This window comes from Lonchura striata, chromosome Z, assembly GCF_050655825.1.
Source record: "Lonchura striata isolate lonStrDom1 chromosome Z, ASM5065582v1, whole genome shotgun sequence".
Lineage (NCBI taxonomy): Eukaryota > Metazoa > Chordata > Aves > Passeriformes > Estrildidae > Lonchura > Lonchura striata.
In genome coordinates this window covers 3605477-3622422 of record NC_140740.1, presented here as the reverse complement: position 1 = coordinate 3622422, position 16946 = coordinate 3605477, and the positions used below count along the sequence as shown (strand labels likewise).

The following is a 16946-nucleotide window of genomic DNA, read 5'->3' as shown; positions in this document are numbered from 1 at the left end:
ATAATGCTGGATATCAAAGCCTTTTCATTTTTTTGTTAGATGTTTCAAACAAAAGATCTGTTTCAAAGTAAGACTTAGCTTAAAAACGTGTTTGCGAATCATAAAAAAAAACAAAAAAGAAAAAGGAATAAATTTAAGGCAGCCCTGTTTAGCACTAGAGATGCCACCAAACTTTAATACACTGCTATTTATTTTGCTTTTAAGAGGTACTTGAGACACAAAAGAACTGTGTTAGGACTGTTTTAAATAATATTTTTCCAAGTGGTAGGAGTTCTGTAATGTTGTTTTTTTTGTATTCCCTTCTCTGACAGCTCACTGTGCTGATAAATGTGTCCATGGCCGTTGTATTGCTCCCAACACCTGTCAGTGTGAGCCTGGCTGGGGAGGACCCAACTGCTCCAGTGGTGAGTTTTCACCTGCTTCTGCCTGTCTTGTACTCTTTCCTTGGTGTTGTCCTCTCTTTTAGACAGATAATCATCAGTTCTGTGCTTGGGCTTCTGCTTTCTGATCAGAGCTTTTTTCTGAGTTATCAGGTTACTCTGTGTAACCTGATTTTTCTTCATTTACTTGCAAACATTGTTCCCATGTAGCAGCACTAATGAGTTGTTTTTTTTTTTTTGTTTTTTTGTTTTTTTTTTTTTTTCTGTGCTCAGAAACATGCAGATATCACAGTATCTGGAGCAAAGACATAATTTTATTTTACGTGGAAGAAAATCTCACGGTTTTTATTTTACTAATGTGCAAAGTTTGATGGTGCCAGGTCACATTTAAAAGCTATCAGGAGAGCCTTCCTAGCAACTCTGTCCTCCTTTTTCACTCTGCCACTGACTCAACCATTTTTCCCTTTACACTTCACTCCCTGAACTCTTAATGTCTTTCCATTGTACTCTGGTCAAATTTCCCTTATTTCCTTCTCCTTTCCCTTTGCCATAAAAGCATGTGCAGGAGATTGTGCAGAACACAAATCATTATAATTTCTTCCCTTTGGCTGAAATACAGTTTCTCAAAGTAATTTTTATATTAATTATAATTCTTTATTTATTCCAGCCTTGTGGCTCCCTTTTTAAGGTCTTTAAAAATGTATATTTGAGGCTCACATAAAATCACATATTTTGTTACAATCAAGTTCAAGGTGGATCTCTGCTAGTGACTGCCCAGTTGAAAAAAGAAATAAAAACAACTGTATTTGCAAGTTAAAGTCCACAGACCTTGTAAATTTCTAACAAACAAATTGCAAAGATATTACACTCCTAATTTACTTAGTACATTATTCCTATAAAACTAACAACTTTCATTTATCTTTCTTAAAAAGAGGAAATGTTAATTTCTTCAATTTTCAAACATGTTGCTATCATAACTCAGTTCATCTGGAACTGATCTGTTGTTCCAGCAGCATATTTGTTGGCATGAGGAAGAATTTAACTATTTTATATTTAACTACTACATTTGTTGTGTAGTTGTCATGTATGCTTGCTTGCATGGGATTCATATATAGCTCCAAAGAAACCCCCAAGTTTTGCATAAGGCATAAAACTGAAAGAGCCATTGTTCTTTCACAACAGTGTGTTGCTGTAAGACTGGTCTTAATCTAATGCACTGAATTGTCAAAATAAATTGTCAAAACATGCTATCTTTCTTTCTGAAAACCTTATGTATTAAGTTTTTCTGTAACTAATCAAACATGCAGAAGAAATGTGAATCATTAGACAGCACAGATTGCAAAAATACTGTTATTTACTGAGATTTTCAAGTCTGAAAGTGTGCTTTAGATGAGACAGGAACCTCTAAATCTGCCTATGTAAATAACCCTTCCTCTCACAGAGTTTGTGTCTGGTATAATTTAGTCTGAGTACATGTGCAGTTCTTACCTTCTGCTTTTTCCTCAGCTGGTTGCCTTTTGTGTATCTTTGAACAGTGATCTCTGGAGTGGCTGGTGGTCCTCTAAAGGCTCCTGAGTGACGTTAGGGCTACCTGGGGCTGCCAAAATTTGTTTGGGATTACTGGTGTAGCCATAGGAGAATGGGGGTGAGCTGAGAAAGGGGATATTTCTGTGCATGTGCTACGGGAACATTTGTTCTGGGATTTATCCCCTTCTTTATAGACAAACCTAAGAAAGTTGCTGATTTCACTTGGTTGTCCTTCTGAGCTTGAGAGCTGCTATCTGTCTGTGATTTCCTTATCTGAAGAGCTACAGCACAGGTCAAACTGAATTGAAGAATAGTGGGTAGTGTTGGAAATAACAGTAAGTGAGAGGGGCTTGGCTTTCTGAGCTTTCTTGTTGCTTGCCCTACGTAAAAGATTTTGATACTCTGCCTTTAGCTGTATTTTCTGCATGATCCCCAACTTGGTTTTAATCACAGAAAGGTACAATGATACAAAATAAAGATCTGTGCTTTTTTAATACTATTTTTAAAATATATAGCAAATTATTAATTCAGCATGAATATATGTATTTTGCCCTACTATAATAATGTCCATCAAATTGACATTTTCATTACTTAACTGATGGGTGGACCCATATTTGAAAGACAGACCATTGTCTTTCTAAGGAAGAGATTCAGGGATTTTATGGTCGCTGATGACCAGATAAAATGCCATGACTGAAAAGGAGATACTGTCCTCAAAGGGTGAGGATGTAGTCATCTGTTCATTTTCATGGACTCCTGCATATTGGAAGGAACTGTTCTTCTTAGGGACCAAATATTTTGTAAAACTGCAAAACTAAACATTTTCTTCCAAACTGTTGTCCTATCTTTAGTGGAATTGTTTATTCTCCTTATAAAGGAATTTTATCTGCAAGTATCTGAGAACAGATTTAGTTCTGTTACAGCATCTGTCCATCTGCCAGGCCCCGAGACTGATTTTTATCTGTTGTTTCTCAGGAGGGAATAATTTTTTTGGGTGACTCCCATTTCCTTTTGTAGCAAATATTACTTCCTTATTGCTATGACTCCTTGGAAATTCCTGAATGGTTTAGGTTAGTGGCTGCGCTCAGTTTAGAGAGAGGAGGCCTAAGGTTTGACCAGAGTGCTGAGCCTGTCTTTTTTCAGTGCTCAATTCTAACCCAGACTATAACTCTGCTCCTCACCACATCCTCTGCCTTTCTGAAAAAAATTACATCCCAGATGACCAGGAGGCAGGATTGGATCTATTCTTCAGCAAGGAAAACCTGAGTTTTGGCCTAGGACTTTTGTTAATTAAATGTTTCCCTGGGGAACATTTCCTGCACAAGGTGTATTTTTTTTTTTTCAGGTATTTTCTTTTTATTTAAAGGAAATACAGTGTATTAGGCAGTGTTTGCTTGCAGTAAAAGAAAGTCAGTGTGAGGTGGATCAAGAAGGTGATGATAATGTAGATGTATCTGGGAGGAAACACCTCATGGATGACGAGATCCTTCCTTTGTAAGCATTGCATTCTGTTGGGAGACATGACAGTCACGGAAAACAATTTATTGTAATATAGATTTATTGAGTGAACACAATAGTCAAGACAAGGGAGTGGACAGAAGATGTGAATCAACACAATCCATAAGCTGTCAGTTCCCCTTTGAGGAAATAATTGTGAATTCTACGAATATAAGTTGGACAGTGGGCTAGGGACAAGTGCAATATTAACAAAAGTGGACTGGGTGCTAAATATAGGTTGAACAAACAGATTTTATTGACGAATAAACAAACTGACACAACTTTTCCCTCCCAAACTGAATTACTGTTTTATCAAATTTTTAACTGGCATGTGTCACATTGGGTTGTTTTTAAGAATGCTTTTGAGAATAAAATAGTGTTCTGTAGTTGAATTATGTGCTAATGTCTGTGTAGATGTGAAGATGGTCAAATCTCATTATACATTTGCAATTTATGTCTTCTGCTCACACTCCTACAACACTAATTTATATCTACTTATAAATGTTATTTATTTACATTATTTATATATATGTATGGTATTATTTCTATTATTATCTGTATTATAATGGATAATACATGAACCTGATTGTCAGTTTTGAGTGGGTGTGCAGTTCAGTGGGTGTCCTGTCCACAGCCAGGACATCCACTTTGTTTTTCTTCTCATGCCTAGCAGTCCGCAGATAATTCCTTCAGAATCAATAGGACACTTTCTGGATAAGCTGGAGCAGAGGCAAAAATCAATATTACACTGACTCGTCTGAAATGGTTATAGCCTTGTGATCCCCCCCAGCTGCCATGAGTGGTAAAGCAAAAAAAGGAAGTGACATGTCTTTGGTTTATTACCAAAGCATGGTTAGGATTGTTTGTGAAAATGGGAGCAAGATTCTTCCATTTTTATTGTGCTGAAATAATCTTGAGATTTGTTTGAATCACTGGGTTTTAATTTGTAATTTGATTCTGTTGGTGATTAGCAGACCTTTATTGGGACCATAGTATGAAGTCATAGGAGTAGAAAAAGTGGTACAAAGACATAATTTGTCTCCAGGGTTTTGTAAAGCATGAGAAGAAAATTGGATGTTTTTCTTTAATACATTAAGCTGCAGGTTTAAGCCTTGCACCTCAGAGAAACCTTTACCTTTAAATGGGCTTAATTAAGGTAACTTTTAAACGACAGTAGCTCTGCTACTATCAGATTTCCTTTGCAGCCGTGGGTGTTTTGTAAAGTTCGCAAATTCCGTGAAAATCTTGCTGTTTTCTTCATGGGACTTGGCAGATGCAGGCCATGGCAGAAACTGGATCCCTTGGCACTGCTGTGTGTGAGACACTCACGTGAGCCACGGACAGTGCCAGCTTCCCAGTGCAGCTCTGGATTTCCTTTAACCCTGCAGAGGTGGATGGATGTGTGACTTTTCCAGTGAGACAGCTCGTGTGGAATCTGCCTGGAACCACCTTGCACAGAGTCCGCCCAAACTGAGATTTTTCTGGGCCAGGGTATTGCTTTAAATTTTTTTTTCCTTTTTTTTTTTTTTTTTTTTTTTCCTTTTTTTTGAGTAATGCAGCTTGCAAGATACACTTAGGGAGTTAGCTCATCCCTGAGTTTTCCAGGCCATCCAGCAGGCTGCAGAAATAAGTTCTGGTTTCAACCACATCCTTGCATTAGGAAGGCTTGGTTCCCAGAACCAGGGAGCTGGTAAACACACAGGCAAAACTGCAGAGTGTCCTGGCAGACAGCTATTTTACTTTTATGGAAAATGTAGAGAAATAGCTTATTTAGGTAATGCAGAACTGCCCCCAGCCCAGCTTCTGAGTAATAGTGCCAGCAGGTCATAAACAATCTTGAATTTAACCTGTTTGTATTTAATGTGTCTTCCCTATGTTCACTGCCCATAATTCTTCTGTAATTATTGCTGCTGTAACTTCCTTGACTGACTTCTCAGTTTTTCCAGCTGAACACTTCATTTTCCCCTGCAACCAGGCTGAATATCTTTGAGTTGAGAAACTAACCCACCAGTAAGTCAGACGAGGTGCAAATAGGAAAAACAGATATTAATGAAAGTTGCCATCACCTTCATTTTTAACAGTCACAGCAGTGTCACTGTGGTAGGTGGCATCAAAACTTCCAGGGCTGCATAGCACCTCAGCTTGCCTAGAGGTTAGTACAACTGTGTATTTGAAATAATAAAATTATTTTATTTAGTATGTTTTTGGTGAACTATTTTGGTTTGGAAGTCCTAGGAAAATTAATAGATTTTATGGCCATGCATCAGAATTTTGCTTAATTACAGAACAAGTCTGTAAGCAAAAGTAGAAACAAAATAATCACTTTCTACAAAAGAGTTATTAAATTTATTTATGTAGGGATTTACTTAAAGGAAGGCATTCTACTAAATGGTGATAGTTTTATTACTTTGTAAGATTTTTCTGGACCAGAGAAACTTTTCATTTCTGCTTTTCACCATTTTGGAAACCCATTAATTTTTACTGTTTGCCTATGCTGATTTTTTGACTAAGGTCTGTGTTGCTTTTTTTTTTTTTTCCCCTACTTACAGTGCTTAAGTATTTTTAGTGCTGATTTCATTTCAATCTGCCTTGTATATTGGCGGGGCTTATATATTTTCAGTGGCTCACTTAGTAGGTTTTCAAGGATGTGAAGGATAACATTTGTGGCCAATTAAAGAAAAACAATTAAGGTGACCTTCAAGTCATTGCAAAAAAAAAAAAAAAAAAAAAAAAAAAGAGAAAAAAAAAAGAAAAAGAACTTATGATTCTACAAGGACATCTGTGCAAAATCAGGGTCATGGAACTGATATACTACAAGCAGGTTCTTAAAATTTTTCCTATAATAATAATTATTTTTAACAGGTTTTATCTCAGTAACATGATAAAATGGACACCAACAACCATCTGTATGTGTTTTCCGTATCAATTATCCATCCTTGTGTTCTGCTGTCCAAAGCACTTTAAAGAGTCTTGGAAATTTATGGCATGTGAAAGGCATATAGTTCCAGTCTTTCATAAGATCTGAAAAACACATTTTCATTGTTCTTCCACTTCACGGATCAAAAGGCTTTTATAAAGTAAACAAGAAAAAAAACCTGTGAATTAGGTTTAAGCTTAGTGTTTTGAATAAAAATCCTTTCTTATACACAAAACAAAAAGTAAGAATGAAAAATGTGCCACAGGGTAAAAGCCCTACAGTATAACAAATGCAATCAGATAGAAAAAAAAGACTGAAAGAAAATTCCAGATCCAATAGAAATGGCGTTCTGAAAAAGAAAAAATTCCATGCATTTTTGTGTCTGGGATGTAGATAAAGTATGTCTTTTACTAAAATACATTGATATTTTATAATTATTATGAGTGATTCTCTGAAGGAAAAAAGGGGTTTTTTTTATTAATATGCATATGCCATTTTTACAGCATTTTGAGATGACTAGAACAGAGCAAAATTTTAAAAAAATTGCATGGAGAATAATACATGGTTTTATGAAATAATGCTTTGAAGGTTTCTACAGGATGTTTTTATTCTAGTTTTCAGAGTAGCTGGCTTTGTTTCCTGGGTTTTTTGACTCATCTCTGAAGTTTCTGTTTGCCATGTTCCACATTTGTTGTCCAAGCTGACAGAGAGGCTGATGTCACATGGGGCTTAATGCATCTTGTCAAATTTAAAACACACTTTGAATATTTATAGTTTTCACAATCAGCAGGAATTTACTTTTACTTGGCTTAAGTTCCAGTTAGGAGAATTATTATCTTTTTCCTATCCTGCAGAAATATCCTAAGGGAAACAAGTCCATTTAGATCTGCAGATGGAAATAGCAGAAAGTAGTTTCAAGAACACTCTCTAAACTTCCCAGTAGGTGTGATATGAGTGTGGATTTGTGATAACATCCATATTTTTTTTTTTTTCTTGGAAAATAAATGGATTTCTCTTCTGTTGACTCTTGGAAGTCACACCTTGGGTCATGTCCAGGGATTAGTAATCTTTATAGTAACAACACTGTCAGTGGAGTACTCCTTTGGATAAATCAAAGTTTTCTCAATACTGTCCTGTTTGTACTCACACTGTCGATGGTTGGGGAAAGGAAAGGAAAGGAAAGGAAAGGAAAGGAAAGGAAAGGAAAGGAAAGGAAAGGAAAGGAAAGGAAAGGAAAGGAAAGGAAAGGAAAGGAAAGGAAAGGAAAGGAAAGGAAAGGAAAGGAAAGGAAAGGAAAGGAAAGGAAAGGAAAGGAAAGGAAAGGGGATGGGATGTTGAAGCTATGGGCAGCTTCAGTTTGTTTTACATGCTGAAGGAAAGGAAATAACCTTTCACTTACTAAAGGCCGTAGTTGCTTGAAGCTTTCTGAAGAAATTGTGTCGGGAGTTTTGCAGGCAGGGAGATAGGAGTATGTCTATTTGCCAGTGTTAGGTTATTTTTAATTTATACTTCACAAAATTGCATTCCAAGGGAGGGAGTATTTACTCCCTGCTGTCTGTGGTAGGGAATTTTGTTCTCAGTTTTTCTAAAAGACCATAAAAATACAAAAGCCTAATGAAATGATAAGAATCTCCTCTGTTTTCAAATAGTGATATGTATTTCCAGGAACACACTGCAATGTGTCTTGCAGAAAGATGGGTAAGGTTGACTAAAATATCATTTAGTTGTCTTGGTGCTATGTATGAGACACCTGCAAGAAACTGACAGCAGGGACTGTAAATCTTAGTTTTGCTGTACTTCTTCTCCCTCACTGGGGAGAATCTTTAAAAATAGCATTGCAATAAACATTGGCTAGCTTGAGTATGAAGTTATAAGGGAAATTGTGGCATAGTTAAAAGGTAAGTTAAAGTTCCTAAAGAAGTTTTTCTTCTGAATTGTTCTTTGGTTTGATCTGATAGCCTTATTTGTTTCTTATTATAGATCAGCCTTCAGAGGAGTGTAGAGTCTTAGGTGATCAAGGTGGGTTTATCAGGAATAAACTGGGACTTGTTTGCAATTTTTTTGTTGTTACCATATAATGAAATCAACATTTTAAAAAAGCAGGAAAACCCTTACAAGCATATAACCATATTTAGGTAAAAGTGTTTTTTGTTTATAAAGAACAATAAAGTAGTTGCCAAATTATACTCATGTGTTTCAGATTGTTAGAAAAAATAATTTTAAGAAAGATATTAAAATATTGGGGCTTCAACTACCCCAGTTTGTAAATCACAAAAACCATTTGCATTAAACCACATATAGCCCAGCACTATGACAATGAGCATTACAATTATTTTACAAGGAAATCTTATGCTATACAAGAGAACTTCACATCTTCAAAGATGCTACAAAAGGCCTCAATTTGGTAGGAGTTTCTCTCACAGGTTTCAGTTTCTTCTCAAAGGTGTTTTTTTTATTATTGTATTCTTAAGCTTCTCCCTGTTTCTCGAGTCATTTGGTCCTCAGTGTCAGCAAGAATTTTTATCATGGTAGACCTGCACAGTCTTAGATATTCTTACCATAATGCTCATGTTAAACAGAATTTATGCAATGCAGTGCTCTTATTCCAAAGGTGAATTGCTGCTTTTGCTCAATAAAGCAGAGAGCAAAGTTCTCCTTCCTCTGTGTATGGCATTGTGTGATGTGCACAGTGCATACTGTGGTGACAAGAAACATACTCCCAGATAAATAATAATAAAAGGAAAATATTATAAGAAGATGTGACATTAATTACACAGTGTTAAAATTGGTGTTTATGTGTATTTTGTTTTTCCCCTACAGCATAAGGTGAAGGCAGAAAGGACCCTGTGATCTGATACAAAAGCTGACAGGGAGACTAACTAATTCTTCTGTTTAAAGCATAAAAAAAAGGGATGGTGAATATAACGTGTGAAAGGCCACAAGGGCCTTTTATAAAGAAGGTGTTCTGTATAAGACAGAAAAACAATAAGCCAGTTCTCTAGGATCAGCACAGAAAATTAATACTGGTTTTCTGGCTGGGTTTGGCACCTCTGAGCTGTTCAGACTTTGCAGGAGTGATTTGGGCTGGGATGCACCATCCTTGTGCTGAAATAATTCTGAACATTCTCTTGTCTCTATGCATTACTCCCTTTACCCCTTGTGCTGAGAGAGATGGTATAACAGCTCTGGATCTGTTCAGAAAATCGGTGTATGAGTATTTTGAAGGTGCCTGCTTGTGGTGTGTGTCCTGTCCATGTGTGGTTGTGACCGGGGTGCAGGGAGTACAGCTCTTCTCATTAAACTCCTGCTGACACTCTGTAACGTGGCAGTAGTCATCAGCCCCAAGAATATCCCATTCCACCAAATTAGCAGATGTGTGGGACTTCCAGCCCAGCTTTCTAGATATAGTCTGATGTAGTAATTGTGTAAAAGTAATCCAAACTCACCACAGGAAATATTTCTACCCTTTGCCTTCTTTTCTAGCAGTAAATGAGCATCCGTTTCTGATAAATCACTCTGATTTCCTATGGAGAATTTTATTGATGATCAGTCAGGGGAAATAGAGGTAAAATACATTATTTGTCCATCTTGTTCAGTATTATTATTTTTCCCCCTTAATCCTGCACATTTCTCCACAGTTCTGCCCATAAGTCACAGGTGGATGGAAGGCTGGTGATAGACCTTGTGTGAAGGCTGTGGCAAAACTGCACTGTGCTGGGGCCACCACTGGAATGTAATGAAAGATTGCAAAGTCAATATTTGTTATTCATCTGATCATTGCTATGAGAATGGTCCTGAGGCTGGGTGTTTGCAGCCATAGGATGTGCTTTTATTTTAATGATTTCCTGCAAACATAATGAGAAGGTCATGCCAGGAAACTAATTAATGGTAATACACTGGGCAGTGCATCCTGCCCAAATGTGGCTGGGTGCTGGATGCAGTAGCAGATGCTTGGTAGGAGCAGTTTCTGGGCCCTGTGGCTCTCAGACTCGTTGCCCTGGGTCTTCAAGAAGTTGCAGGAATGTTGCTGTGCACCAAATACCCCGTTCCCAGCAGCTGGTAAAAGAGCACAACCTGTCACTTACCAACGAAGAATAAATCTCTTACTATTTCCATCTTTGTAGCAAGGGCATATTTTGGCTGCCTCCATCCTTGCCTGAGCTCTGCACTGGAACAATGGAACACTGTGGAAATCAGAATCAGTCTGAATTCTCCTGTTGATATGTCTGAACAGGGCTTTTTGGAGGGTGTTTTCTTTTTTTTTTTTTTTTTTTTTCTTGTTTTGCTTTGGTTTTTTGGTTTTTTGGTGGTTTTTCTTTGTCTTTTTTGTTTTGTTTTTAAATTATTATTAGTTGTTTGATTTATTAATTAATTAATATTTCCATGAGGAATGGCGAAAATTGAAATTTTTCTGAAAAAAAGTCTTTCATCTGAATGCAGACTAATGTATTAAATATATATATGTATATATATATATATATAAATTAGGGGTTTCTGTTCTGTCGTGATAGAACACATGACTGTCTCAGGCATCTTGACAGACACACATGTATTTTTTTATACCCAAACTAGCTAGTTTCCTGACTGGTTGAGCAAGAGGATTACACATTCTACTCCATGCAGACATGTTGAAAATGTTTAAAGTTATCATGGCAAAAGGCAATTTGAGAGATGCAGTGTGCTGTAGGCAGCAGTGCATTACAGAACTGTTGTAGGCCTGTTGTTTGTCCATAACAAAACCCACACATCTTTAAAAACAGAGGCCAGTGATAAGATGGGCAGTTGTTCTTACAGACCAGCAGCACTGCTGGGTGTTTGTAATATATAACACTACTTTCTGTTGCTCTCTGTTTTATTGTGTGTAAGTGCTCACAGTATCTCCATTTATGAATGCATGTTCTAGTGACCTATACTGGGGGGGAAAAAAAACCCCCAACCTTAAGGAGTAGATTCTTGAAAAGACCCTAATTCCTTTTTATTTGTGTAGCCTGGGTGAACAGCTCTTACAGCTGAATAATTCCTACCCTGAGGAGCATTCTTGAATTACTTTGCATTAGTCTAGGAAAGTGTGGCTGTTCTCTTCCTGGCTTTTTTGCCCCGGGAGAAGACTGGGAGAACAATGGTTGTCAGTCTCCAAGAGGAGAGCCTGGGCTCACAGTTGCTGCAATTGAGGCTTTCCCATTGTGCTGCTGTTATCAACAGAACATAAAAATAAAATCAGATCATTTGACCATATGATTAACGCATTCCTGTTGAACTCCAGGTGACCCTAATCTTCTGGCTCTTTACAGAACTCCTGTGTTTCTTAGGATAAAATTTCTTCCTTAACATTGAGTTCTCCTTTTGATGCTGAAATACCCTCTGAATGGTTTGCTTATAGGGCTTTAATGGGATGCATTGCGGCAGACAAGAAAAGATGGATTTGAATAGACGCATTGAATAACCAAATTTGTAACATCCAGATGAAGTTTAACCACGTAGTTGTTAATTTCCTATTGCTTGTGAAGTGCTTCATGTGTTTTCTTTTGCCCTATCAGTATTATTGCAAGGTTGTAAAGGAAATATTTGCAATTATGTGAACAAGTAGGAATTCTTTGATTTGCTCAAAATCATAAGTCTGCACTGACCAAGCTTTGTGGGATTCAGAGAGTTGTTGGTGGATTTAGACTATATTTTTTTAAGTTAGTAAGACTTCCCTCTGTAAAGGGAAACTCATGGTTTGATGGTGGAGAGTTAGAGTGAAGAGTTTTGAGAATTAAGCTATTTGAACTCACGTTCAGTTTTCAGCCTTGCGTTTTAAAATGTTGGCTTTTCTCGAGAAGAATCAATTTCATAAATCACATAAATGAAGTCTGATCTGCCTGCCACAATCCGTAAGGACCGAGGAGGAGTAACCATTTCCATTTCATAACTTCTTCCTTGCTGCTGCACGGCCGACTCGCGGCACCTCCCATGGTGCAACCACAAAAACTCCTCTATAAATTTCTCTCCCGTCCAGCGTGCGACAGCGACCACTGGGGACCCCACTGCAGCAGCCGCTGCCAGTGCAAGAACGGGGCCCTGTGCAACCCCATCACCGGCGCCTGCCACTGCTCCGCGGGCTTCAAGGGCTGGCGCTGCGAGGAGCGCTGCGACCCCGGCTCCTACGGCAACGACTGCCACCAGAAGTGCCAGTGCCAGAACAAAGCCACCTGTGACCACGTCACCGGCGAGTGCAGGTGTCCCCCCGGATACACCGGCGCCTTGTAAGCACTGCCTGTGTTGATTTTTGGGGGTGGATGGTTTTTGAAGAGTTTAGATGGACTTCCATTCTGAGCTAGCAGGTGTGGGCAACTCCGTGTTGTGGGGTGCGTTTGGATGTGTGGCCAAGAGAAAAAAAGCCTTGACCCAGAGAGGTAAAAATGCACAAGGAGAAGCAGAGGGTTCTTCGTGGCCATCAGGTTTGGGACATGGCATTGAAACATGGAGCTGTTTGGCCTTGGTCATTCCAGAGCTGTGTCAGCAGCAGTGAGTGAGCGCCAAACTGCCTGTAAGGAGATGCCTTGGGGAGGAGTAATTCCTAGAATGCCAGGCCCCTGTTTCCTTAGATCTGTTGTGTGGATGCTGCACAATGCTCAGGGCGCATCTCTCTGTGTCGCACTGCTCTGTGCTCCACGCCTGTGGCTGGAAGAGCTGATGATGAGAGCGCTGGAAACAAAGCTGGGGCCTGTGGTAATGGATGTCTGTGCTGTCCCCACCCTGTGCACAGCTGTGAGGACCTGTGTCCCCCCGGGAAGCACGGCCCGCAGTGCGAGGAGAGGTGCCCGTGCCAGAACGGAGGCGTCTGTCACCACATCACCGGGGAGTGCTCCTGCCCGCCGGGATGGATGGTAAAAAAAATACTGAAAACCCCCACAACCCCCCACAAACTTCCATATTTTTACATCTCGAAAAGAAAAAAAACCCCAAAAAAACTAGGGTAGCAAATGAGGAAAATGAGGATAGCAAATGTGGTCTGCTTGTAGCCAGGAGTAATGAGAAACATATTTTAGCATAAGGGACTGAAATAAAATGCTTGCGAAACCATCTGTTGCTGAAAATGCTCCAGTTCTGCGCTGCCTTTTTAACTGTATCAGATTCTGGGAAGCAAAAGACATGAGTTGTGCTTTGACAAGGCAATATCCTTTAGGTCTTGCCCGGGAGTCACTGATTTCTGCATGTAGGTTGATACTGTAAGGAGATGACACCATTGTGTTTATTAATAGTGGGGTATGTACCTGTTTTTGTATGTCTAGTATGCATGGAAAAAAGTCAACACTTTGCCTAGTGTGTTCACTGTTGGGGAGGAGATGGGACATCAGATCTTTGACATTACCTTTAGGCTTCCTTCCATTTTATCAGAGGATAGTGAATTAAAGCCTGACCTTGGAGCTGCAAATTACCTTCCCTTGCTATCAGGCTTCCTGCTCTGAGTTGGCAAATAATGCAGTTGGAAGGTGATAAAAGTCCAAATAAATTCTTCAAATACATTTGCTGATAATATTGATCATGAGCATTTAATAGTATTTTCCATTTAAATGTTTCTTTTGTGTGAAAATTCACATTTACTGATCATTTAATTACCTTGTGATTATATGATACTGAGAATAACCTGTGGCAAAGGCCAGTTTTTCACCAACTAGAGAGCATGCTATAAAATACAATCTCTGGTTGTGAGGTTGTGTAGTACACCTGACTACCTAGCTTGGAATATGGCCATTTTTACTTTTTGTTGCATTTCATGCTAGAAGAGCAAAATTGTTGGTCATGGAACACAGATGTTTGCTGAAATTCTTGACTCCCTTTATCTGCCTAAACATAGCTACTAAAAATGAGATAGAGCACATGAAGCAGTGAGGAAAACTTTATACTAGTATGTACGTTAACTAATGCATGACTATTCAGACCTTTGTCTAGTTTTCCATTCCAAGTAATTATTTAAATATAAGATTTCATTTTAGAACTTTTAGTTTTGTATTTTGTCAGTGTAACCTTCTTTTTTCGCTTTTCCTGTAACGGAGGTTTAAGGTAGCCAGGTGCAAATTCTGCAGTGTCTTATATTAGATTAAATACCTGGATATCTTTTGTCTGATTAAATACCGGTAAATACCTTTTTCTTGAAATGGCTTCTTAAAAGTCTTAGGTTCTGATGTTTCCCTCACCACCCAGGTGCAATTAATTCCAAAGATGTAAAAGGCAGTGCAGAAATTCAAAACCCATTGAAACGAGCAATCATGCTACTTATTAGGATGTGCTGCTTTAAGTGAAATTGCAAACAGCTTTTTCATTCATCAAAAAAAAAAAAAAAAAAAACCAAAAACCACAACCCAAAAACCCAACTTACCATAAAGTAGAATAATTGGGGCATTAGAGCAGCTGCTGATTCTTACACCTCTATTCACTGGAGGGCATTCCTGGGTATATTGATATATAGTACTCCTGGTAAATAAACTGGGAAGAGCTTGAATAAATTGAGAAGAGCTTGACATCAGTAAGTCTTCTACAAGTGTTTTCACAGGTGCTTAGAGAGAGTGTTTTTCATTAGTGTTTTACCTCCAACACGCAAATCCTAGAAGATTATTCCTCCAGTGCTGGAACATGCCCCACGTTTAAAGCTGGAGAAGGGTTTGGCATTTCCAAGATCAGCACTGGGAGAGTAATACGAGATGTCCTTGATCTTCCCTCATTTCTTCCTTGTCCATTCAAGCTGCAGTCCCAACTCTAAGACTTCTCTTCTGCACTGCCAGGGCATGGTCTGTGGTCAGCCTTGTCCTGAGGGTCGCTATGGGAAGAACTGCTCCCAGGAGTGCCAGTGCCACAACGGAGGCACCTGCGACTCGGCGACGGGCCACTGCCACTGCAGCCCTGGCTACACAGGGGAACGGTAAGGAAAACCCATTCCTGCCAGGCTGCTGAGCCTGGAGGGCTCTGCTACAGCAGAGGAACTTCAGAAGCTGGTAGAAGGAGCAGTGGAAGTATCTGAGATATGATCAAAAGTGCTGATTTTGATGATGAAATGTTGGCGTGTCACTCAGCTGATGGGGGGTGGCAAGCTGCAAGTCCATGTGCAAGAACACTTGCTGTGAAGGAACTGCTGGGTTTCACAGTTTCCCTGATGTGCTCTGGCACTTCTTGTGAGCCTCCCTCCTTTCAAGTGTCATGCAGAATGGTGCAGCCTGGGCTGTGCTGGAGGGCTGAGGAGGGAGGCTCGTGGGTTTGTGCAGATGTCTGGCACTCACTGCAGCAAGGGAGGCTCATTCAATCTCTCTTCAAAGTCTGCAGGCTGGGGAGCTGTCTCCTAAAAATGCTCTGCTCAAATGGAATGAAACATTTCATTTTCTGATGGCTGTCAGTCTACTTTGGCAGATGGGAAAGGTAGTGGATTGAAACATCACTTCTGAAGGCAGTGGAAAGCGATGAAAGAACATTTTCTTGCATGCTTTAAGCAGCACACAACTCATTTTCAGGAGTCAGCAGCAGTCTGATGACTGGGGTCAGTCCAGGGGATCCCTGCCAGCAGCTGTGGGTATTGTAACTATGTGCACTGCCCACACCAGTGTTCACAGGATGTGGGAAGTGTTCTGCCAGACATAATGTGGAAAAAGTCCTCAAGAAGAAGAGAAATAATTAGGCCAGCACCATTTGCATGCCAAAGTTATATTTGTGTCTGAAGAAACAGTGCATAAGGTGGCAGATGCATTTAGGCAGACTTGGAGAGGGGCTCCAGGGAAAATCAAAGGAGTGACCACACAAGTGTCTACACACTGCCCTGCATTGGTGTTTTTAAAAGTAATTAAATTTTTCATATTGTAATAATTTAAATCTCACTTTCATCTGAAATGAGTTACAGTTTGCAGCATTTTGATCACTTTGGCAGGTCTGAGCCTTTTTCTTTTCCTGCAAAAGAGGCTGCATTTTCAATTCTTTCATTTGTCAAGATGGTTCAAGAGCAGGAAGGAGTCAGTGGCAAGGTTGTAGACGTGGTCCATGTTTCATGTCAGAGAACTGTGGGTGCACTATCTGAGGTAGCCCATGTACACCACCTCCAAAGATATGTTTTTCACAAGTTAAATGAAAAAAAAAATATTAAATGTTAATTTTTTTCTGGTTTGGCTGGGGTTCCTGGTTGTGATTTGAGGAAAATTCTTTCACAGCTTTATTTGTATAACTTCATCAGGAAACATTGGTAATTAGCTCTATTATTGTGCTGTTAGGTCTACTACTATGCTACACCTCGGGAGAAAAGATTTTATTGATAAAAGGTTAGGACAGAGTTACAAATACCTTGAAACTTTTGAGTATCAGCATCAGATTGAGAAAAATACTGTAGAAGCATGAAACAAACATGTCTATCCATTTTACTTCAGTCAGACGACTTTGCTAATTTCTGTCACATTTTGCAGTGCCTTGTATCATGTGTCTTTGAAATTCTCATGTAATGAACCACTAGTCATACCTGAAAACAAACCAAAACAAAAAAAGCCAAATCTATAAGAAAAATAAAAGAATTTTTAAAAAAAGGAAGAAATAAAGAGAGATAAAACCATTAATAATGTGTTATATTATAAATTAGTATTTTTTTACAACCTGTAACTTGACTGGTATTC

At 39.0% G+C, this 16946-nt stretch overlaps 1 protein-coding gene across 4 annotated transcripts in view; it reads left to right on the top strand.

The window, feature by feature from the left end:
* MEGF10 (multiple EGF like domains 10) overlaps window positions 1–16946 on the top strand; it is an 85574-nt gene that overhangs the window by 27563 nt on the left and 41065 nt on the right. For all 4 annotated transcript variants that reach the window (XM_085566322.1, XM_021551837.3, XM_085566324.1 and 1 more), the window contains exons 5-8: window positions 312–404; window positions 12320–12566; window positions 13070–13190; window positions 15087–15223. In XM_085566322.1, the coding sequence (XP_085422448.1) occupies window positions 312–404; window positions 12320–12566; window positions 13070–13190; window positions 15087–15223 (598 nt within the window). The remainder of the gene's footprint in view (window positions 1–311; window positions 405–12319; window positions 12567–13069; window positions 13191–15086; window positions 15224–16946) is intronic.